Genomic DNA, 22,756 nt, shown 5'->3' with positions numbered 1-22,756 from the left:
AGATTCGAGCTTTGATCTGCCTCTGCTGAACAAGAAAAACAGACAAAGCAGGACAAAAGACATCAGGATAGAAGACAATAGGATTGCATAACACATTTTCATGGTTTCTTTCAGGGCTTCTTTAGAATGCTGGATTTAAATTAAAGCCAAGAAGCTTCATTTTGGAATCTAGTACATTTCCTGAAAACATACCAAGGTAATTATCGTGAAAACCTTTCTGTCAAACTTTTCCTCTTATTTACTCTTTAACTGTATCTTATGCAAAACTTTAAAAAAAAATTTTCAACAATTTGAAAATATCATAAAATGTTTTGAAGTTTAAATATACGTTTCTCAGACTTTATCAACACAACTCTTTCATTGTTTCATGATATTGTTACAATAATAATGGAGACACTTTGCTGGCAGCTCGTATCAGCCATGACTGAGAGGAGACGAATGAACTACAGCGTCCAAAGGGACATCCTGGATGAAGCAACAGTGGATGAAATGGCACAAAAGACCAACTCAAAACCGTCTCTATGTGAGAAGATGAAAAAGTCAATGAGGTAAAGCATCGTAATCAAACTTTCCCTTTTATATTTAGGGATTTATTGTCCTGAATATTCTCCTTTTTTATCAAAGCACAAAGCATCCTGTAATCAAAGTCTGCATGCTTAAACATGCTTAGACAGTTAAAGAATAAAATGCAACTGAAAATATGAATACTGCATTTGATTCAGTCAGGCATGTGCTTAAAAACAGTACACATTTGAGAATGGAGTCCATACACTGGAATTACTGAACTAGCGTCAGTCACCACATAAGCTCAGTCTTTAACACATGTGCAGTCAAATGAGAAGTTTTCATGACATACTTGAGAATATATATTAAGATAGAGCAGAACCACATGAACATGGAAGAAGATCTTGCATCCTGAGACCAAAAGCAGATGGCAAGTTGTACGTTTCAGGATCTAAGTGAGGTCTCTAATGGTTCAGTGACTGTCATGAATCAGAGTTATGTTGAAGGGCAACTATATGATTTTTACTTGTAATTCTGAACAGCTAATATAAAAAAAACTTAATTACGCAACTTCATTAAAAAATGCATTAACTCTTTTTTAGTAGGTGGGGGGAAAAAATTGAGCCAACCACCTCCACCAGCTGACCATGGTGCCAGTCTTAAAACAATAATGGACCCACGTACCACAGGACTAATACCAAAATCTATCCATAAAGTAGTTATCTTCTAAATGTTTCCGTCTTCTCTGTCTCTCACTGAAACCAAACTCAGGTGCTCTGGTCCAGAGCTGAAGAAGTGCCTGCTGGGAAGTGTCCCTGTTGTGTCGTGGCTGCCTCGTTACTCCTTAAGAGAAAACGCACTGGGTGATCTGGTCTCAGGAATCAGTGTGGGGATCATGCAGCTGCCGCAAGGTGAGATGGAGCTTCAATAAGGGCAAGATTATTCAAATCCTAAATGTTGTGGGTTGATACTTTTAATGATGTGACCACAAAAAAATTTAATTTGATCAGCTTTTTCTCTTATAACAGTACTGCAGAAAATTATCTTTATCCTCTTTTATCTCTGCAGGTATGGCCTATGCTTTGCTGGCAGCTGTTCCTCCAGTCTTTGGTCTGTACTCCTCCTTCTACCCAGTTCTCATCTACTTTATTTTTGGCACATCCAAGCACATCTCAGTTGGTATGTGTATGATAATTTACTGTAGCTTTACACTGAGCTATTTTGAAAGATGCAAAATGATCCACCATCATGCATCATTTGCCTCTCATGTTCTCTCTTTGTCACATTAATGTTTGTTAATGTTGTGAAGCTGTAGAAAGCCTTTTGTGTCTTCTTCAGAAGCAGAACAAACATTTTGTGTTATTTCCATGGATTTGCCTTGAAGCAGTGCCATGGCATGGCTGTTTTTTTGGGCTGCATCAGCTGGGGCTATTGTGACAGAATATTTAGTTTCTCTTATATTCAGTTTGGACAGTTTCTCTCACTCATTTGAAAAATAAAGAAAAAGAATGCAAGTTTCCTGTTTCCACATTACAATGGTGAAAGTTCTCTAACTTGGAAACTAGGTTACCCAAATCCTCCCTCAGACTCAAATTTCAAAGATTGCAAAGAAAGTGGTTCTACGTATGAGCTTTATTTAATTTCCATTCCAGAGACATTTCAAAGCAGTGATACAACAACTCTCTGTCTCCCTTTTCCAGGAACATATGCAGTAATGAGCGTGATGATAGGGGGGGTGATAGAGCGACTGGCTCCAGACTCAGACTTTATGATATGGGACAATGTGACCAACTCCAGTATCACTGACGTTGTTAGTCGTGATGCAGAGCGGGTCAGAGTGGCTGCAGCTGTCACCTTTATATCCGGATTGTTTCAGGTAAACATTAAACTGCTGCAAATAAGCTAAAGTAATGAAGAAACTGGTTTGTGGTTCAGTCTATAACATTTTTGGAAAAAAGCACGAGAAAAGTTAAATAAAAATAGATGTTCAGGTTTACAAACATTCAGTTGGCTGCTTTGTGATCTCTATATGCTTCTCAATCCATGGCATGTGTGTAGATTCTGCTCGGTCTGATCCAGTTTGGTTTCGTGGTGACCTACCTATCAGAGCCGCTGGTCCGAGGTTATACCACAGGAGCTGCCATCCATGTCATCGTGTCCCAGCTCAAATACACCTTTGGTATCAACCCTGTGAGATACAGTGGACCGCTTTCATTGATATATGTAAGAAAGTTTAGTTTTCAAAAATTTTGTTCGATAATAATGAGACCTCAGACGGTTTTATTACTGATGCACTTTGCCTATAATGAGCACTACGTGAATAAGGTGGCATAACTGAGCTATTTAATGTGCATGTAGATATACAAGCCACAAATAAACTCAACTCACATTTGCAACAAATAGAAAAGCCAGTGTTCATCTGCAAACAGCCCTGAAGTAACATGCCAGATGTTAACTACTAACCTTTAAACTCATGTTCACTTGATTAGAAAGTCTTTTCATAGCTAGTTCATAGTCTGTGGAGTTCACATAGGAAAGCAATTTTTCATTCGTCACATGTGAATCTTTACGACTTTCCTGTCATGCTCCTTTCACAGACACATTTGAGTCTTAATTGCCCTCTCTTTTTCTCCACTTAGACCGTGGTGGAGCTGTGCTATCTCCTTCCGCAGACAAACATCGGCACTCTTGTAGTCAGCATTGTTGCCATAATTGGCCTCATCCTCGCGAAAGAGCTCAACACATACTTGAGTAAAAAACTACCTGTTCCCCTACCTGTGGAGCTGGTCGCTGTGAGTATACAGGGACACCGAAAGCACACAAAATATATCTGCGGACAGTGTGATATATCTCCTCTATCTGTTTTTCCAGGTTATTGTTGCTACAGTAATCTCTTGGCAAGTTGACTTAGAGGGGAGATATGGAGTGGATGTGGTAGGAGTGATTCCCTCGGGGTGAGAACCACACACACACACACACAGTTACAAGCCTGTTTGCTTCCACTCAAGATCAGTAAAGTTTGTAATGGTTCTTTTCTCTGCTTTGTTCCTGTGTGTCAGGCTTCAGCCACCTGTTGTCCCAGATGTGTCTCTGTTTGGCCAGGTGATTGGGGACGCCTTTGCTCTGTCTGTTGTTGGTTATGGCATCGCCATCTCTCTGGGACGAATATTTGCACTTAAATATGGCTACAAAGTGGACAGCAACCAGGTAGTGAGGAGACAAACAGACACAAAGATGAACTGCTTCAGTGTGCGGTGTATAAAATGTGTTTTTCGTGGTTCAGGAACTAATCGCTCTGGGCTTGAGTAACTCCATCGGAGGAATTTTCCAGTGTTTTGCCATCAGTTGCTCCATGTCTCGCAGCATGGTTCAGGAGAGCACAGGAGGGAAAACTCAGGTTGGTGTGAATACTTGTTATTCTGTTAAAGTGCCCCTGAGCAAGCTTTGTTCCTACCTGACAAAGGTATGTTTGTAGATTCACGCCTCTTCAGATATGCTGCAGCAGGAGGTCAGTCCTGCCAGCAACAATAGAACAACTCAGTGACTCTTTCTAATAACCATTTGTTGTCTTTATTATCATCTATTTTTTAACTAAATTTATTCAGTTGAATATGTAGTCTACATGCGTTTTAGAACGTTGTTTACCAGAAAAGTGGTAAGTGAAAGTGTAAACTGTGTATAATGCAAATGAATTCAAAATACTAGGATTTAGAATCATTTAACCTTATCTTTTGTTGAAAATAGTACAAAGACATTAACATGCCGAAGCTGACAAAATTAAATGGTTTTATAAAAACATTCCAGTTCTTTATTTGATGTAAACAGCAGAAAGTAATAACAGAATGAAATTCAGTAGAGCAGGGACTGGGCCAGAGGACAGTACATATCATGGCTGGTGGATTTTTACTTTGTCTTTGGCTCGTTGATCATTTCTTACGCTACATGAAGGATGAAATTATGACATTCTTTGTAATTTTATGTTTAGTCTTTCAAAGGCTGGTGAATCCCTCTCCAGGTTTAAACTTAAGGCCTCTCTGGCATCTTTTTGCACATGTGCGATCTAGTTTGCATATGTGCTACTTCTCCGATGGCAACTCCATCCACCTGGAACTTTTTAAACAACTTGAAATTTAAAAAAAAAAAATTCTTTAAAGTTAGGTATCATGGAAATATTTTTCACATAATCGATTGTCAAAATAATAATAAGAAAGGTAAAAAGGTAGATTAATATACAAATATTGATTTGCTAAGAGGTCAAATTGATCAAGACTAACAACACCAGTGATCAGCAAAGGCCCATGGGAGAGAAGAGGAGAGGTGAGGTGAGGCTTTAACTGATGCTTCACTGAATCCTCTTACAAACATGCTCCAGTTCAAACTAATAACCACTGCATCTGTCTCTTTTTTGTTTCTCTTTATCGGTCTTCCTACAATCTCTTTCACTTTATATCCATTCATCATGAGTCTATTTTCTTCCTCCCTTGACTGCAGGTTGCAGGGGCTCTATCAGCAGTAGTTATCCTTTTCATCACACTCTGGATCGGAGCTCTCTTTGAAGATCTGCCCAAGGTACAGCGAGTGTTCACGCGTTAGCATGCACAATCATAAGCATGTGTGTAAGGCTGAGTAGGAATGTGTGCAAAATTATGAGGCCTTCTCAAGGCCCAGCCCAAGTGAAAACACATCACACATGTGTTGCGTGACTGGATACCTCTTCAGCTTCTAAGAAAAATACACAGAGGAAGAGAGATGCATTAACAACCTCTACAAAATATTTTCACTGTCAAGCACGCTAAGTGGATCATAAATAATACTTTGCAGTTCATTACATAAGCTTTGACAGTTAATTTAATGTAGCATCAAACATATGAAAACCTAAAACCAACATAAATTAAGGCCTCATTTAAACAGTGAGATGTTAATCTCAAACATGTTTCAGGACTCCAGCACTCTGTGATTAATTGTTCTCTGTTTAATTTTGCAGGCGGTGCTGGCTGCCATCATCTTTGTTAATCTTCATGGCATGATGAAGCAATTCTTGGACATCCCTGCTCTGTGGAGGAGCAACAAAATAGACATGGTGAGTGTGCCAAAAAGTAGGAAAGGAATTTGGTTAATAAGGCAAACATAGATTCCTTGATATTAACATCCTATGCTTCATATGTATCTTTTTATATATCTATTCACCTCAATGTCATGACAGAACTTATAATCACCAAACTGGTTTTCCACACTCAACAACTACATAACCTTTCAATTGGTGCCAAAACAGTCCAGCTTCAACTTTTCCTTCTGGCTCTTTTGCAATGAGTATTACATTAAAGGGTCAGTATAAACACTGCAACATTACTCATTATCCTGTCTGTCTCCAGCTGGTCTGGGTGGCCACCTTCATCCTCACCATGCTGTTGAACCCTGATCTGGGACTAGCTGCTTCCATTGCGTTCTCCATGCTCACAGTCATCTTCAGGACGCAGCTGTAAGGAGACATTACTATCAAGTCCCCCACATACACACACACACAGTTATATACTTCCTGCTAAATCATGGTTTTCACACTGTGAGAGTCTGCAGCAGTTGTTGCACTACAAACATGCCAACAGTGTATACACAAGTGAGTGACAAAGGAGAGGATTACTCAAACTCTCACAAATATACTTCTGTTTCATAAAAAAAAAAACTTAAAAAGTGGACTAATCCCTTGAAAAATTGCCGTTTTAAAAAAACAGGCTAGGTGTAATACTTGGGATCTGCCTAGCTTCTTTCACAAGTCTGTGACCACATATTTCTCCTCAAGACTACTTTAAACCATAAGATATTCCAAATGTGTTTTTTTTATTTGTATTTCAGACCCAAGTACTCCCTGTTAGGACAGATGCCAGACACTGATATTTACAAGCCAATGGAGGAATACGATTCGGTAGGTGTATAATACAAATATAATTAAAGCTGTGAATGAGTATTGGAGATGTACAACATTATTAGAACAACTTTTAACAATAAATGAAACCAATAAAAAACCCTATGGCAGTATCTTGACCTCTGTCTAAGGGGCCACACTACACTTGATTAAGGCTCAATTTGGGTGTAAAAATGTTATTTTTCACCTTATTTAATATAATTATTTAATCAACTTCAATTTTAACATTCAACCAGTGCCATTGTCCAGTCTGATAGATAAGAACTGCTCATTACTTCACTGCACGTGATAATATTTAGTTCAAATGTCATTTTTGCCAATTTCAAATTAGTGACTTAACAAAGAGAAGTTACTGCTGTTTAGTACTTTTTTCTTCTTTGCTTTTCTTTTTTTTTAATTTAAATATCACATTTAGCCATTGATAAAGCAAGTGTAGGATACATTTTGAATGAGGAATGAATGAACACAATACATCATGAAAAAGCACAAACACAATACAGCTGAGTGAATTATTTTCTCTCATCTATCATGTAGGAAAGTTTTAGTGTAATCAGTTACAGTTAGTGTGGGACTTTGCTCACCCTCCAGCATTTTACTGTACCTGTTCCAGCAGGACAGTCAAACACAAATCTCAATAACATTTAATTTTAAATTCATGGTGTTTTTTATGCCACAGGGTCTGCAAATTTTTCAACAGCTACTGGAAGAGTTTCCTTTTAATTATGTGCAGGCACCTATTCGATGCTTGCTTGAGGATTTTTTGTCTTTGTATCTCTGCTAGTGTAGGAAATTTGTTCACGTTCACTTCATCCTTCACTGATTTTAGGTCAGGCAGGTGCCAGGAATTTTAATCTTTCGTTCTTCCGCCACACTCTACTTTGCCAATGCTGAGATGTACCAAGAAGCGCTGGGAAAGAAGGTGAGGATACAAACACACACACAGTCTCAAAGCATACAAATATCATCTAATAGACCCCTGAAATGAGCGTAATGGGTTATCTTTTGCCTGATTATAAAACCAGGGTTTAATCCATGAATAGTGTTTTTGAGAAGTGACAACAACATTTTTCCTCAAAATTCTTCTTACTTTCAAACTATCACCACAGACAAAACAAAGAGGAATGTTGGTTAGCGTTTATATATTAATGTGGGGGCCTCCGAAAAAGCAGTATCAGACACACAAACCCTGATTTCACAAACTAAAGACAACAGTTATGCACATACTCTCAAAGGAAAAAACAACTAACTCCAGCAGCAATCTATCTTGTCACTGTTCCCGTGCAATTAACTCCCCTCTTACAAACATCATTTCTGACACACTAATAACTGAAGAGACATGTCTCCAATTCACACATCACAACTGTGACAGACATTGTTCAAAATGTCATCCCACTATTTTCTCTTCTCCTTTCTTCTCTTCAATGTTTTTTTTAAACACCCCATCCCCCGCTCCGCTTGTCCCCCCCCCCCACACCTTTCTCCTCCTCTTCTGTCACATCTCTTTGGGTTAAATGCGAAGACAAATCGATGGAAGGTGGACAAAAGATGACAAAAGACAGCGAGATGGGGGGGGGTGCAGAGACAGAGTCAGGGAGGTGGATAATGGAACATCTCATTCATTAAAGTGTCAGCATGTAAAAGCCGCAGGGTTGCTCTGTTTCTTTCGCATATCAATGCGCCGATATAAGCTATCATTAAGCAGTCTGGCAGAGGTTGAAGGATTGTTTACAAGGTGAGAAATTGCCATCAAAGGAATTCTGGTCATTTCTTGTATCTAATTAAGTGTTTCTATTCCATCAGCCAGCGTGACATGCAGACGACTCAAACAGCACGAGGTGCTGGGGGAAATTTAGGATTATTTACTGCTTGTTCTCACTGGTTGTATCTAAGCTGATGGCTTGCACTTAAGTAGGCGTGAGTGCTTTAATAGCAACAATTAGTGATGTCATACAATTTTAATGATAATTGGTATTATTCCAGTTTGAGGACAAAAGAAGGCCTTAATAATAAAGTCAGTTCTGATCCACTTTGGAGTGGATATCTTATAAATGAAATAGCAAATGAATTAGAAGATAAATATCTGATGTTTTTAATTACTTTTAACAAAACTTTTTTGTATTTTCTGTGCATTTAGTGTTACCTCATTTATTCCCTAAGGTTACAAATGGAGTTTGCTCAAACATTTCTAAGAACAGTTTAAGTGAAAAAGATTTCAATGTAATAGTGATCCACTGTGTCAGTTTTACCAGCTCTTAACAAAGTTTCAGACCTGGTCAGTCCAAGCAGACCAAAACAGAGAAGTGGACGAGCAGTTCATTGAATGAAACGGTGGACACGTATTTAGCTTAGGTGTCCAGAGCTTTCAAAGCTGGAGAAGAGCTGGTTTGGACCATATCCTGAGAGATTTACACCAGAATCAGAGCTAACAAAGACTGCAGGGAATATAGAAGAGGTTAAATAAAAATGTATACAATACAGAGCTGGCAACATAGAAGCTAAAAGAGCAATGACAAGCTACTTAACCCAAATTTCAGTTTGCACACACTCGACACCTCTCCTTAAATCTTATTAGTCCCTCTCACCAGAGACACTAGCAGAGAAAACAAGGATACACACAAGGACAGAAGGGTCGAGGTGACAGGCGTTTAATAAAATAAGACATCCTTGCCTTGGTGCTATCATTTGAAACACTTTAATTAAGTTTGACGTGTGACACAGCTGCATCATCTAATCATTGTTTTGTTGGAGCATACTGCTGTGTTTCATTGTTCCTGTCAGAAGAGCATTAAAGGTGTTTAGATGTGGGTTTAAGTAGATATTTATTTTTATGTCAATTCACAGCATGGGCTGAAAGGGTCTAAGACTCAAAAGACTTTCCCAAAGAGCTTTCAGTGGTATATACTCAATGATAACTCCTCTGACAAGCCTCCTCTGTACTCGATCATCTCTCTTCCAGTGTCATATTAACTAACACACCAGAAAAGATGGCTGTGAATAATTTCCAGATCAGGAGGACCCCAGAGAGGTGATGAGGCTGAAATTAGACAAATGGAGACTGTCTTCTTTCCCAAAACATGCCCAAGGGTTGTATGTTCATGCAGGCAAATCCAATAATGTCCAATAATGTCCAATAATTAGATTCCAATAATATGCTACCTTTAATGTTTGTGAGAGCAACTCCATGTGAAGTGCAACGATGCCATCCATGACTCTGACTGTTGCACTTGCAGTTTATGTTAGTCCTAACCATGATTTTTTTAACCCTACACAACTAATGTTATTATGTACACACAAGTGGGAAATAACAAAAGACTAGCAAATGACATGTCCTCCTATGTGGAAACATACGGATGGGTCATATTTCTCTAAAGTACCACTTGGAGAGACGGTGTTGTACAGATACCATTGTCAGTAATATGTCAAGATATGAAGAAACGACCTACATGGTTGTATCGATTGGAAAGCTCATTGACAAAGGAGGCGGAAAATGAGGCAAATTATGGTCAACGCAGTCAACATCTTTTCCTCTCTCTGTCTTAATTTCTAATGAACCAACAAAATACCGGATTCTGTGTATTTATTTATTTACATTAATGTAAATCATCCTTTTGGGGTACATAGACTTTTAAAATCAGACCTGTTCTAAACATGTTCCGTGTGATAGAAACTTTAGTTGACAGTTGCCATCTTTGATCCCAAAGAAAAAAAGCACAGTATCAAGCCTGTCTTAAAACAATAATCACCCACTCATTTGCTCTTTGAAAATGTTTTTGCTTGCTGAAATTATCCCTCCTGCTGCCTGTCATAAGAAAAAGACCCCGTCCTGAGGTAATTTCACTGCAACTGACTGAAAACAAATCCAAATCTAGTGGGTATCTTTCATAAAGATACAACAAAATATCAAAAGATTTAAATGACTCACAACAAATGGTCTATTTTGTCCCCATCATTCACATCGGAAACTCATGATGAGGGAATGAATAGAAGGACTGATTACTGCACTTGACCATCTGGTTGAAACTCATTTGTCAATCCATTCAATTTACTTTTACAATTTAAATACAGAATAGCTGTTTGAAAGCATTGTTTTTAGAGCTGTATGTGGTGTTGTTGATGCATTTGTGCTGTAAGCAGTGCGCCACACATGAACTTAACAATTCTCCGGTGAAAAAAATAAATGTAAAATAGGGTGGAAACCTTACCGGGAACAGCACTTTTCATTCTGTGGAGACTGTCCAACTACGTCCCTGTTTATGCAGGCCAAAGTGACCTTAACTCACGTTTTAAAAACATGTGATTTCTAGTGGTCATATGGTTTTTATTTATGATGTAAGGTATTTTGAAGATGATTGTTTTCTAAACCCAACCAACTGAAGTTATTGGCTAAACCCAAGCAAGAAGCAATAATGTTTCCAAATGACAGCCATATTGCAGGCTGGACCAGCTCAAACAGGTGATGTTATTGCATAAACCCAGTTAAGAGGTGATAAAAGTGTTTTAGTAAAGTCTTGTTGTGTTAACTGAAATGCAGAAGCGAAAAACCTATCATCATATTTTGGTCTCAAACACACTTCATGATTGACGTCATTCTTTCAAGTTGTTTGAAGTGTAAAAAAAATAAGCATTTCATAAAATTCAGGGGTTTCATAATCTTTTGCTTCAACAAAGCTGCATGAGTTATACAACTTAGAGTCTGGGGAAATTATAGACATGTGTTTAATGTTGTGGAGTCCAAGAAACTCATTTCATTCCAGTGACACCAGATTTCTCAAATAAAGGCAACTTAGACTTTTGTTTAATGACCTGTGGTTGTGTCTCATATGGTCATATGGAAAAGCATGTAGTCACTCCCCCAGACTGCAAGACCTGTTTTGCTTGTTTATTTTGGATTGAAGAATTAGTTTAGCAGGCATGACTCGCTTGACAACCCTGATGGAGAGTTTGTGTTGCTCTAATCCCTAATATGCCTCACCTTACATTGTTATCATCAGCATACAGAAATAACTTCAGAAAGTAATAAATACTCTCCACACATTTGTTATAATGCTGTCTTGTCATTGTTTCAACCAAAAATGACTCTATACCAGACATTTTCCCACAAAAATGAATGTAAACCTCACATGTGATTTTCTCTGTTTATTTCAGTCTGGCATTGACATTACAAAGATCCTGTCTGCAAAGAAAAAACTTGAGGCCAAGAAAAAGAGGCATGATAAGAAAAATGCCAAGAAAGCCAAGAAGGAGCTCCACAAGAATGGAGTGGACATGGTGAGAATAACCTAACTCCAGACACAAAGCAGAGGAAGATTTGTGTAACTTTGCTTGATTGAGAAAGGTTGAGGAAAGTCCTTCCAAAAAGAAATTCAGCAAACCAGGCTTTGATGATCGTGTGACTTCCAGATCTGCAAACCTTTTGATTCTGATTAATGTCGAGATGGTGCTTTGACTTTAACTTTCTGTCATGTCTCTTCCAGCAGGGGGAGCCAAACTTGGAGCAGCAGAATGACATTTCCGTCATTAACGTGGCTGCTGAGCCTGACCCCTCGCTGCCAAGAGCCATTGTCCTCGACCTCAGCCCTGTTAACTTCCTGGACACAGTGGGGGTCAAGACACTACGAAGTGTAAGAGCGTGCCAATCACATGCAAGGGCACAAAGACAGAAGAAAAACCTAATTTTGATCATTAAAAAGATTTATGTACAGTTAAATGTTCAAGCAACAAGTCCAGAAAAAAAATCAGCTTTTCTTTATGTTCTACATTAGCTTACAATTGTTTAATCAGAGTTGTGACAAAATTGCTGAAATTCTTTCTTGTGCCCCCAAAATAAACACTGACCCAAACAAGCCTGCCTTTCTAACTGCAACTAGAACAATCCCCTATCTGTCCCTCAGTCCTTTTTCTTGTTATTTATTCCCTCATGCATTCAATTACAGTAAATTGGATTGTCAGACTAATTGGACGATCCTGAATCAGATGTTTGCTCTGTGCTTCTATGTCTGTTTCAGATTCTGAGGGACTACGGAGAAATTGGCATAGAGGTTGTTCTTACTGGCTGCCAAAGTAAGTCCAGCCTTCAGACTAAATACTGCAGAAACTGTTGATAGAAGTCAGTGTTTGGAAGTATCTCTTCAAACTACTGCGTAGTTCTCCGGAAACACATCTTTTCTCTTTGGTGAAATCACCCAGAAAATAAGTTTTAATCATATGAGTGGATTTTACGCTGTACACTGGAGACACACATGTGGATGTATTTTCACATTTACATTCCAGCCACACAATTTAAGTCCATGAAATAACAGCAGATGTTATTCTAGCTGTTTGCTGACGTTTTTGTAACATTTCTAAGAAGAAAGTTCAAACCTTTTTTTCAAAGACATAATTTTTCTAAGTCTGATGTGAAACATGATCTTTGGTCATAAGAAGATAATAATTAGTCCTCGATGCAATCTGGTGGGTCAGTTGTGTTTTAGTATCTCCTCTCAGTGTTTATTTTTACATAACAGCCCACAAGCTTAGATCTGACTTTTTAATTGAGGGAGAAAAACATCACATGAATGTCCAGGGGACAAAAAAAAACGTACTGCACAAAGATGGGTGTCCTCCAATTTACTTCAGACCATTGGCAGCCCTGATTAGCTGTTGATAGCCTGTATTGCCAAGAATATTCATGCAGCCAGGAACTATAACGAGATTCATTGAACTCAAGGAATACCCCTCCCATTTATTTTATTTTTTTTTTAATTTGGCATCTTGTTAGCTCTTCATCTTCCTCTATTCCTTCATCTCCTGTCTTCCCACACTGACATGCTCATTGTGCCATCACCTCTTACATCCAACTGTCTCAACTGTGACTCGTCTCTCTGTGTCTAGCCGGTGTGGTGGACAACCTGCAGAGAGGAGGTTTCTTCAATGACAAAGTGACAAAGTCGTGTCTCTTCACCACTGTCCATGACGCCGTTCTGCACTGTCAGTCTTCCAGGACTGAGAGCCAGAAAGAGGCGGAATATGAGGTATGAGTACTCACACACTCACACATACACACACACACACACACACACTCAAACATGCATATCAAGTTTTATAAAATTTTTACCTCGTGTTTTAAAATGCTTTTTAACACTACGTGGACAGACAGATTATGCAAAGACTCCTATCTATGTTTGAATTTGCTCCTGAACAGTTGCATCTCCACTGTAATTCTGTATCATTAGAACAAAGCTACTATTAGAAATATTTTACTACATTACATTGAATCAGATGAGAAGATCAAGACTACTTTTATATACATGTCCATTGAATATGAAACCCTTACAGTTATCTAAATTTCTACATAAATGTGATACTATCTGTTTCTATCTGTTGAGGAAAAGGATCAGCACAAGATTTCCACATATCTAAAGCATAGCTATTAAATTGGTGGTGAAATTAGAGTGTTTTCAGTCAGCCGGATGACACTCAGGTGTTTGTGTGAACTGTAAAAAACAAGGATCTATCAATGGTTGAGCTTTGTGAGGCATGATTCTGGAGTATGAAAGGAGATTTCTGTAGGGCCTCATAAAAAGGTTTGATATTACTGATCAGGCAGATCGGTAACGAACGGTCAGATTGGTCGACCAACTTTTTTTAGTACAGCTTACTGGATAACAGCAAGAAGAAAACCTTGATTTTCTAGATTCCTATTGATTCTCCACTGGCTACTTTTATTTTAACGGGGGAAAAAAATCATCCTTAATGACAAGAAAATATGTAGCCTCGAAAAAAGTAACAATAAGACAAACATAACCCTGGTCTGACTGTTGATATTTTTCGGAAGGTTTTTTATACAAAATGGCTTTTTTAATGGCTTTATTACAAAACAATAAGCTCAGTTTTTAGTGCAAAGTTGACAGCAAACACATTCACACTGTAGCCCTTTTCTCACTTATCAGCACAAAAAAGATGTCCTCGTAAACTCATCACCGTTCCTCTTTGACACACCAGTCAGACTGCATACGTTAGAAATACAAGGTTTTATTTACCAGTTCAGAGGGCAAGTTGTAAGTTCAGCATCAGATTTACCTTAATGAAGAGACTTTTTTATATTATTTGAATGTATCTGCACGTGTTACAGGCCCCTGGTGATCATCCTCTCTGTTAGATTAAGAAGAGATTGTGGCAAGATCAAACTATCCTACGGTGCACATGAAGAGGCTCTCATCTAAATCTATTAGAAAAACTCTGCTTATTTCTGACTATAGCAAAATGATTGAGTTCTCTTTTGCAGATAGCTAATCTTAATAGACACTGATTAAAATGTTGTTCCATGTTTGGTTTATTGACCCCTATCCTGTCAAAATTGCATGATTAAAACCGCAAATAGATTAAATACACTGAGTAAAAATTTGTATTTAATGTGTTTTGATACAAATGACTTGTGTTTTGTTTATGCACAGTTACACACAGCACATTGCATTTCCTTTATCTCTTAAGTTAACGCACCAGAAATACTCCTCATTCCAGCACACACCATCAGTCTCTGTCTGAAGGCAAATTACTTCTCTGCCCACGCATGGCCAGCGTGTGTCTTTGCTAATCTCATATCATTTAAACACCTGTGCCAGCATGCATGTCGGCATATTATTCAGAGCAATGGCATCTGTTGGTGCCTGCTCTGATTTAGGATATAGTTTGTGTTCATGACTTCATATTTCTGTTGAAGTAGAGGAATTCGACACAGAATAAAGACGAGTCACAACAAGATAGAATTTATCCAAGCAAAGTTTAATTACACAAGTCAACTGGACTGTGAGAAATGAAAGACAGTAGTATGGGTGCGTTTCAGAATGTCAGTGAGCAAACAAGAACTAATATTCACCTCAGAAGTCCATTAGAATTGCCCTTAATGCATTTCAACAAATACCAGTGAGTCTGATGATGGGAAAGGTTTGAGTTTGACTCAGAACCATTATTTCTGAGGCTGTTGCTGTGCATACACAGTTTCAGGTTCACAGTTTTGTTCTCTGCCTCCTTATTAACCTTGAACTAAAAACAATCCATTTTTTCTCTCTTTTTCTGTCTGGTTCCTATTTCCTCTTCTCATCCCCCCTGTTTTTCTGTTTTACAGGAGTTATCAGCAACACATTTCTGAGTCCTGAGAGGAACCATGGAGGATGTTATACAGTCAGACGTGTCAGACACTGTCTGCTGGGAGTCCCCATATCTGGGAGTCCCTTCTGTCACAAACAGGCAAACAAACCTGCAGTCAATTATATATAAAAAAGTGTTTGTGGATATGGTAAACAGATTGTTGAGTTTTTGTCTGGGCAAATTAACTTGTGCAAGTTCAAATAAGGGAAAGTTTTGGTTGCCGTAATGTGCTTTTTCTTCAACAAATAACTTTTAGATCATCCTTTATCCTTTTTTCCATCATTTGTAAATGTATATAATACTTGCAGCAAGTGTACATCAACATAGGCTGTGCTATGTATTTTTTATGTACTGTACATTCATCATAACTTATAGACCAAAATCAATTAATCAGTCGAATAAATAGTAAACTTCAGTAAACGTGGATTCATTTCTGCTGTTATGTATTTTTTGCCCAACATTACCTGATGTAACTCATTGCATCACATTTTAAACACAAAATAAATGACTAGTTTCATGAAACCCAAAAATACTGCTGAAAAATTCATATTATTTGCATATTTCCTTTCCAAACAAAGGCAGTTTTTAATCAGAAATTTCCAATGAGGAAACCTCCTGACACACTGAGAAAATACGCGTGACTCAAACATGGAGAGTAGAGGTCACTTTACTAACATGTATCGGGAACATTTACGCACTTTAATGTCACACAGGGACACAAGTAAAAAAAAACATTTTTGAAAAATGTTAATTCAGGTTTTCTTCCATGGATCAGCGCCTGTTGGGTTTATGTATCTGTAAGCAGTTAGAGAAGTGGAGAGAGATTTATTCAATAAAATTCTTCTGCAAAGATTTCCCATCACAGCAATCTTTTAACTAAAACCAGGTATGAGTCATTGTTTATTGGAACAGAATGGATAGAATCATAGTTATTCTAATCAAAACAAGTAGATTTTCCAGAAACGATTAAAATGCCTTTCATGTGCTTTGGCAGAAAAACAGCTCTTAGTTTATTCGCTTATACACGCCCATCAAGTTTCTCTCAGAGCCTGTAAGCCTAGAACAAACAACAGCAAGTTGTCCGCTAAAGCACTCAAAAAGGTCTAGGATTTCTTGTGGCCATTCCTAAAATTGTTGTAGCCCGTGTTGACAACAAGAAGAAGCCCACATATAAACGTCTGCAGCAATTTCAGAGCTTGTACCACTAGAGGTCGCTAAGAATAGGATTTTAAGCTACTTTTAAGTTGTTCCTTTGCATTGATGACTATCTGCTACAGCCCATAAGAAACAGCCTTTTCTGTTGGGAGTAGATGCAGTTTTCTCCTCATCAATTGCTTGCAAGATGTGATTCAGAGGTCTGTAACTTAAATCTGTATTTATCCATATTTCTACATAAGTAACAGGTCTGTGTCCAGCCTGGAGAGAGACAGCAAAGTTGTTTTTTATTTGTTTATATTCATCACTTGCTCCCAGTTTTAGCTGTGGCGGTTAGGGTTCCTGTTTTCAATCCCTTTCTGTGGGGAGTTTGTAAGTTCTCCCCGTGTATGTGTGGGTTCTCTGGCTTCCACCCACCACCAAAAAACATTCATGTCAGGTTAATTGGTGACTCTAAACTGACCCTAGGAGTGAGTCTGAGCGTGGATGATTGTTTGCCTCTTTTGTCTCTATGTGGCCCTGTGATAGGCTGCCGACCCATCCAGGGTGTAATTAATTGTGGTGATTTTGAGGGGTCAGAGCTCCTTGCACACAAAGTGTACCCATTTGCTGTCTTTTTTTTCTTGAACTTACATCCTAAACCTGCTGCAGCTTTACTAGTTCTGATGTCTAAGACGAACCAATAATCAGCTTAAAAAATTGCCATCGTCATATAGCAAAGTCTGACAGTCCCACACCAGACACAAACTCTAGTTTACTAGATGATGCTGGGTTTTAATCCACCTCAAACTTTTCAAACTCTGAATGTGCAGCAAACCATTCGTTTGTATGTAAAAAAGTCAGCTAAAATGGTACTGTGCTCAAATGTGACTCCAAGGGCTGAAGAACAATCAATATGTGACGAGTTGAGAGTGAAAATGCATTACATTATCACCAACTAGTCATGCTATGTAAAGAAAAGCCTCTGAAACCATTCCAATCAGGCCTACCACCCATGCCTCTTACCAGCACCCTGTCAATCACAATACAACCCCCCACCACTATACCTTGCTTTATGTATGTTGCTCTAAATCAATTTATAATGTATTCAGTTCAGTTTCATTCATATATACTGACTTTTGATAACAAAAGTTATAAGGAACGTTAATGATACAGGCCAATGAAATTAAATCATAATCCAATTCAATGCATTTCACAATACTCACATCAAACTAAATCAATGAAAATCCAAATTAGTCAATTTTATATGAAGACTGTTCATAAAAAAAGTGTACAGCCAAGGAAACCAGCGAATCACACTGAATCTTCTCTCTAGATTTTGTCTCCTGAGCTGCATGGGGCAATTTGCAAAATCAACATCATACTATATTGAAGAATTTGATACACTACTAACTGAGATGACAAACTTTTGAGGAAAATGTATAAATCAAGTGAGATGTTGGCTAATTTTTACATAGAATTCCATACAATATGGTGTCACTTTGAAGAGGAATGCATTCTTAAAGCACTTGGCTTCACTTTCAAGACCAGGAGGTTATGTCCCTCTGTTATATGTGTCTTTTCTTTACTCACACAGTACACTGTTTGTTTCCTCTTATGGCTCGCACAAGTATTGGGTTAATTTCCTGTCAAATAATATCTGCAAAGCTGTTTTTCTTCTCTTTTTCGCAACCATTTTTAATTTGGTATTGTTTTCCTTCATGTTTTCATTGCAGTGTGTAATCACATTCTTCCCCGTCGTTGTATTTCGGCATTTTCGTAACACATCAAGCATGGCAAAAATAAGGAATCTGTAAATGTTGCTTCAACTATGCCGTCTTCTTGCTTAAGCGTGTAACGAAAAAGGAGAAGAGGGTGAACTGGTCCGAAACATTGTGCTGCTTGTGAGGAAACAAAACACCTGCTTATTCACTTTACTCTAAAAGGCTTGTTGTTTCATCCGATGAGGAACTTAAAACAAATGAGGGAGGCGAGACCCGTGATACTATTTATACATTCATATCTTGATCTTGGTATGCAGACATGTGAACTATGAGGGTTCACGCATGCTCTTTATTTCCACAGTGAACGAGGCTGAACTAAAAGCGATAGAAAAGATGCATCTCCGCCTCTGGGGAAAATATGTATGAGTGAGACAGAAACCAAGAGAGGGGGTAGAGGGTGTGTGTGCGAACACTTATTTAGTTTCTCCTCAAACGTCGCCGACTCCATTCTTGTCTTGACGGGTGGCTCGGGAAAACTGACTTATTGAAAGAAAGAGAGAAAGAAATTGGAGCTGAAACTTCACCGCAGACGCTCCGGAGCAGGTCGGTTCATCTCCCTAATCTGGTAATGTTCTTATCGTAGTCAGCGTGCGTTTGCGGGACAAGATTAGAGGCTTGACTATTTTGTTTATCATCAGCAGCATATTTGACTTTAGCTTTAAACATTAAGTTTTAAAACATAGTTTTTTTAACGTAAGTTTTTAGAGAATCGCACTTCTGCTCTGGCTTTATTTATCTAAATCCTTCAGACCTACTGCCTCTGTCACAGCGCACATATCTACTTCTACAGTGCACGCGCTGATGTCGATATCAGCATCCAAAGCAGATGAGTCGATCATTATGAGGCTGTAATGTCAGCGTTAACAGAAACACGGCATAGGAGTCGCTTGTACCTTTTATGAAATCATTCAATAGAGTCTCTGTCGTTCTACTGTCCAGTTGCGTCCTTCCCAGTGCGTAAAGGTGGTCATGTTTGTCTGCAGCTCAAACAAAAGCGAGGTTTTACGCACACACACCATGAGAGCGTTTTCCATTTACGATCCCCAGCACGCAAGTTCATTGTGATTAACGATCATTTCCACATGCGTGATGCAAACGATTAACTAATTTTTCATTCAGTAATTTGCGCGCTCTGTAATGACCCCACACAGACATGAACCATGTTTCTCTACACGGAACTGGCAACAGTCAGAAATAGACCTATTAGTCTATTATCGAGGGTAAAAATCAATCAAAATTTAATAGACTCCCGTTGTGTTGTCCTGGTTGTAGAAACATTACTGACTGACATCAATCCTTACGGGGAATCCACAGTGTAGTAGCCTAGAGATAATACCGGGCAGACGTTTGTAGCTTCGAGCATGAATTAAAGCTTTTAAAGACCAATATGGGCTGTTTATTTAAACAATAATTGATTAGTTCTCACCAGCTACGACCTTTAGCCTATAAAAGGGTGAGCTTTGTGCTGTCAGGTCTTAAACCTGTAAGACGACACCCCATCACCTCGAGAAATAGCTTCGCTCCTGGGCTATTTTCTACCTACGGGTGGAGGTGTGTCAGGTGGAGGGCGAACTATAACGACGCCTTTGGCATTAACTGTGCAGCCTAGATATAGGTTAGGTATGTGTAGCTGGACCCGAGCCTCAAGGGTGATGCGAGAGATGAAGAGGCAGCTGTGTGTGTGTTGTGCTTCAGTGTGCGATACATTATTCATTGGAAAGAGAAAAATAAGTGGGAAAAGTAGCCTGTTATGTAGTAGTAGTCCAACTCAGTGTTTGTATACGAGAGGCTTAGTTGTGTAGTTTTAGTATGACAGTGAACATGAAGTGAATTGGACAGGGAGAGGTGTAAAAACTGTGAGGGTGGTGGAGAGCAGAGCATATGGTCTCGTGACGTAACACTAGTCGCTTTGACAACGTTGCTTCTGCGCGCGTGTGTGTTCGTGTGCGCGCGCAGCTCAGAATTAGATCCTGGCTAACCCATATACACTGTCATCACCGGAGCAAGCCTAGTTCACGCGCCAAAATACATAAACAACAACAACAACCATACGTTATGAACGCCGTGACCACCGCAGCCTGCCTGATCGTCGCCGCCGTCAGCTGCTTCCTCTACGGCAACGATGTGTTGTCATCGCTGCTCCGTGTCTCTGTTGCAGAAGACCCCTCCATGCCCGAGCCGGGAGCCTCACCGCGGCGGAGCCCGCAGGGAGTCCCCTACACCGAGCTGCAGCACATCGTCAATGCCGACGGACTGCACCTGTTCTGCCGCTACTGGGAGCCCGCAGGTCCGCCAAGGTCAGTGGAGAGCGGAGATTGGACTGAAAATGTGTTTGTGCTTCAGTCTGTGTGTTGGCCTTTGAAATAAAGATCAATCTTTCGGCTATCAACAGAGTTGGTTTAATTTCAAGTGCCGTTATACGATCCTGTAATTCTGCAAGTGACTGTGACCACATGGTTGTTTTCAGTTATGCAGTCACATGACCTCAACAAATGGGGCCCCAACACATACTCAGGATTTAACTGACAGTACATAGTTAGGTGTGTTATTCCAACCATGTGTGGTAGTTCTAACGTTTCTGTCGGTGTAACCACTCTCAGTGTTTATTAGTACACACTTATAAGTGTTAATTTATCTTTTAAATAAAGGTCTCAATTTCAAATAGCCGCTGGGAGTCAGTGTGACTGCAACAAGACTCTTATCTGCAGCAAATCTCTTATCAGCACTCTCTACCCACTTTGGAAAATTTCTGTTTTAATAGTTTACTTGATATTTTAATGATCTTTTTGGGCTCATCGACCTTCTTTGATGCACTTTGAAGATCTAAGAGCTTTAATGACAGAAAACTTGAGTATAGAAACTAATAAAAACTGTTGTGATCTGTAGGAAATCTGGACAGTTTAGTCTCTTTGTGTGACACATGGCAGATTATATCCTTTTAACTATGTTAATCTCCTCATAGCGGGGACTACCAGATTTTCCAGAGACTCATACTGGGTCATGACCCCGTTTAACAACAACAATGTAGAATCTGTTGTTTGACCACATCATGATTTAGGTTTGCCATTTTGTCCATATTTTTTGTCACTGTTGAATTATTACATACATTTTCTGCCTTTTAAAGACAGAGTTAATCATTTGAAATCATAAACCCTGATTTGGAAAACCTCAGGCCCTGTTTCAAAAGTAGTACATAATATTCCTCGCTGTTAAAACTTTCAAGAGTGAGGAAATAAGGGCAAATAAAGGCACAAAGTCTTGTTTTCATGTTTGTGTCCAGATGTCCTTCTACACACAAGGGAACAGCATCAGAATTCATCTGCTAAAAAGGCCTGAAATTCCTGACTCATCCGGCATTCTGCTGCGTAAACGACAGCATCGCCTCCACACCAAAATGACACCAAACAACAGAACTAGATTAATGGCTTGAATTTCTTAAGTAAAACAGTTCTGGCTGGTTTACAGTTGTAGTGAGAGTTTCCACAGCCTCCCATTGGAGGCCCCAGCGGTATGTGCTCTCACACTTTTTGAGGCAACTGCACCCTCCACACACATCGCTGCTGGAGCACAGAAAGAAACACAACACAGATGTCACACCCCCTAATGACCCACATAGTTGCATGCGGAGTGAGAGCAGAGAGGCAGTGTGAGGTGACAGAAGCTGCAAACCCACAAAACATCTGGAATCAAGATAGTATTAAAACACACACGCTGGCTCACACATTTCAGCCAGTTGAGCAGTGACTCATTAACTGACACTGCGGTTGTGCCTCTACTGTGTTATTGCTCCATAAACCCTGGTTTATGGTTTACAATAGCATATGCGAGTGTATGTGTGTGTCTCTGTGTGTGTGTGTGTTTATGCCATAGTCATCTTCAGTTTACAGGGATGTTTGTGTACCTGTGTGTTTGTATTTGTGAATATTAGTCGCGAACACTGAAGTGTTGTTTTTGTGTTAGCATGCCAGACAAGGCCAACACCGGACCTATTAGCAGCCCACCATGCTACTGTGGACTAAAGCCTTCACACTCCTGCCTCATATAAAAGCTCTTTATCACTCTGGCTGCTAATATAGGTAAACTTTGCCATCAAAACATTTGGAAATACAGAATAGTCTAAAAGTCTCCACTATTGTCTCAGCTACTTGATTGACCACATAACAAAATGATTTATAGTGGCACACCATAACAGCTTTATGTTTCTCCTGCGAATCCCATTTAGAAGTGAAAAGCTGAATCACTGCAGGATTAAAATATCTGCAGAGTCCTCTGTGTTGTAAGCTGCAGC

General features: G+C 39.1%; 2 protein-coding genes across 3 annotated transcripts in view; both read left to right on the top strand.

The window, feature by feature from the left end:
* Positions 1 to 355: 355 nt before the first annotated feature.
* Positions 356 to 15,932, top strand: slc26a6 (solute carrier family 26 member 6). The gene is made up of 19 exons (XM_072367029.1): positions 356 to 548; positions 1,276 to 1,415; positions 1,573 to 1,683; positions 2,205 to 2,380; positions 2,563 to 2,727; positions 3,144 to 3,296; positions 3,376 to 3,458; positions 3,564 to 3,711; positions 3,788 to 3,901; positions 4,996 to 5,073; positions 5,489 to 5,584; positions 5,877 to 5,983; positions 6,355 to 6,424; positions 7,251 to 7,343; positions 11,570 to 11,692; positions 11,899 to 12,045; positions 12,430 to 12,484; positions 13,295 to 13,434; positions 15,528 to 15,932. The coding sequence occupies exons 1-19, from the start codon at positions 388 to 390 to the stop codon at positions 15,549 to 15,551; spliced, it is 2,184 nt and encodes a 727-aa protein (XP_072223130.1). The 5' UTR covers positions 356 to 387; the 3' UTR covers positions 15,552 to 15,932.
* Positions 15,933 to 18,725: 2,793 nt separating this feature from the next.
* Positions 18,726 to 22,756, top strand: part of mgll (monoglyceride lipase) — a 35,862-nt gene continuing 31,831 nt past the window's right edge. The window contains exons 1-2 of one of the 2 annotated variants that reach the window (XM_072366176.1): positions 18,726 to 19,011; positions 20,627 to 20,765. In XM_072366176.1, the coding sequence (XP_072222277.1) occupies positions 20,638 to 20,765 (128 nt within the window). In that variant the 5' untranslated portion in view covers positions 18,726 to 19,011; positions 20,627 to 20,637. Of the gene's footprint in view, positions 19,012 to 20,408; positions 20,766 to 22,756 lie in introns of those variants that run through there. The other variant, XM_072366175.1, reaches the window with a different exon arrangement.

Source organism: Leuresthes tenuis, unplaced genomic scaffold, assembly GCF_036924035.1.
Source record: "Leuresthes tenuis unplaced genomic scaffold, fLeuTen1.0.hap1 SCAF_16, whole genome shotgun sequence".
NCBI classification, from domain to species: domain Eukaryota; kingdom Metazoa; phylum Chordata; class Actinopteri; order Atheriniformes; family Atherinopsidae; genus Leuresthes; species Leuresthes tenuis.
This window is presented reverse-complemented; position numbering and strand designations above follow the sequence as displayed.

What these genes read in the sequence shown, in the direction of transcription:
- slc26a6 (XM_072367029.1), top strand. Translation starts at nt 388, where the DNA reads ATGGAGACACTTTGCTGGCAGCTCGTATCAGCCATGACTGAGAGGAGA. An exon ending in TTATATCCGGATTGTTTCAG is followed by an intron (nt 2,381 to 2,562) that starts GTAAACATTAAA and finishes GCATGTGTGTAG; the next exon opens with ATTCTGCTCGGTCTGATCCA. An exon ending in GTCATCTTCAGGACGCAGCT is followed by an intron (nt 5,984 to 6,354) that starts GTAAGGAGACAT and finishes TTTGTATTTCAG; the next exon opens with ACCCAAGTACTCCCTGTTAG.